A 1,638-nucleotide genomic window follows, 5' to 3' on the forward strand; every position below is an offset into this window, starting at 1 on the left:
GGCCACGCCTCCGCCCCCCACCAGGGCCCAGCCCCGGGCACGGGGGCTGCAGGTCTGGGATCAGCCTACACTCCTGGCACGGGGCGGCCCCTCCCTGCAAGCAGGCCGGTTCCCAACCCGACAGCCCTCCTGGGAGCGGGGACGCTGGCCGCAGGGCACCTCCTCCTTCCCAAACTGGAAGACTGAGACGGGGTGGGGGTTGTAGCCAGGCCCCACAGGCCCCAGGATGAGCCAGGCGTGGGGGGACGGGGGCGGGGCCTGGGAAAGCAGGGCAGCTCAGGGCGCGTGCGGGTGCGGGGAAGGGGTGTGTGTGCAGCTGGGGGCCCGATGCCCCCCGAGGCCCGGCTAAGAGGAACAAGTGATACGCGCCGGCGGGTGCAGAAGGCAGGGCTGCGGCCTGGTGGGAGCCGGGACTCCTGCGGGCGGAGTCCCCCTCCAGGCAGGACGAGACAAATACCCGTGAAGTGACGGCGCAAGGGTGCCCGGGGGTGGGCCCAGGGTGGTCCTTGCGGGGCGTGCTGGCGGCCCCTCCATCTGGGGCAGCGGTGGGGCGGCCCCCGGGCTCCGGGGGCTCACGCAGAGTCCTGGGCGATCCCGGCCTCCCCGTGAGTTCAAACGCGAGGAGGAGGAGGAGGAGCTGCAGGGCTGCAGAGGCTGGGGGCTCGGAGATCACGGCGTCTTGGCCTTCACCAGCAGCCTCTGCACCGTCTTGTAGAGGAGGCCGAAGTGCTGCGGGCGCAGGCGGGTAAGGCCAGGCGGGACAGCAGCGCCCGGCAGCCGCTCCTCGCCCGGACGCCCTCACCTGGACTCTCCCTGACCTCGAGCCCCTCACCTGACGCCCCCACCCGGACCCCTCCCACGTGTACCTCCCTCACCTGGACCGCCGTGTAGGCCATGCCCAGATAGGCGCCGATGCACACGGCCAGCAGCAGGTCGAAGATGGCTGGCTTGACCCTGGGGGCAGAGGAACGTGGCGAGGAGGGCGCCGGGGGACCCCAGCTCCTGGGGGCCCCGAGGGCCATGGCGCCCAGCCCCAGCTGCTCACCTGTACGCGTTCATCACCTGCTTCAGCTGGTCATAGAAGACGAACTCAGGGTCCCTGGGGAGAGGCACGCTCAGCGGGCTACTCTGAGCCGGCCCCCGTCCCACAGCCCTCGCGCCCAAACCTCGCCAGGCCCAGCAGCCCGGTGCAACGTGCCCTCGTGCAGGGGGCCTGCCCTGATTCTGAACCCACGTCCTCTGCTTTTGGGTGTTAAGTGTGCTCCCACCCTCAAGGGGGGTAGAAAACATCCATGGGGTGGGAGCGTTGCTGTACGGGGAGAGAGACTGGGACTTGGGAACGGGAGGCCCTGGCTCCGCAGCTGTGCGTCCGCTCCGAGCCTTGGTTTCTTCTTCTGTCCAAGACCTGTCTCCCAGGGGAGCCGTAGGCCAGGTGGGAACAAGACGGGAGCCAGCAGGGCACGGAGCGGCCTCAGGGACATTTCCTGCCTACGGACGCCCGGGGCACCTCCCCTTCCTCAGGCCCCTGCCCCCGCTGGGGTGGAGCTGGGGGCAGCAAACACAGCCAGCCGAATGGGACAGGGTCTGGGAGGAGCACACCAGGCTGCTGGCGGGACGGAGGTCAGTCACCCCACAGCC

The 1,638-nt window shown here is 70.3% G+C and overlaps 1 protein-coding gene across 1 annotated transcript in view; it reads right to left on the bottom strand.

Moving 5' to 3' along the window:
• Positions 1–669: 669 nt before the first annotated feature.
• NCLN (nicalin) overlaps positions 670–1,638 on the bottom strand; it is a gene marked incomplete at its 5' end in the record, with an annotated part of 12,298 nt that continues 11,329 nt past the window's right edge. The window contains 3 exons of the mRNA XM_021707735.1: positions 670–729; positions 876–954; positions 1,046–1,099. Coding sequence (XP_021563410.1) covers positions 670–729; positions 876–954; positions 1,046–1,099 — 193 coding nt within the window. The remainder of the gene's footprint in view (positions 730–875; positions 955–1,045; positions 1,100–1,638) is intronic.

Source organism: Carlito syrichta, unplaced genomic scaffold (genome assembly GCF_000164805.1).
Source record: "Carlito syrichta isolate Samal-C Ts95f unplaced genomic scaffold, Tarsius_syrichta-2.0.1 Scaffold123638, whole genome shotgun sequence".
In the NCBI taxonomy this organism is placed as follows: domain Eukaryota; kingdom Metazoa; phylum Chordata; class Mammalia; order Primates; family Tarsiidae; genus Carlito; species Carlito syrichta.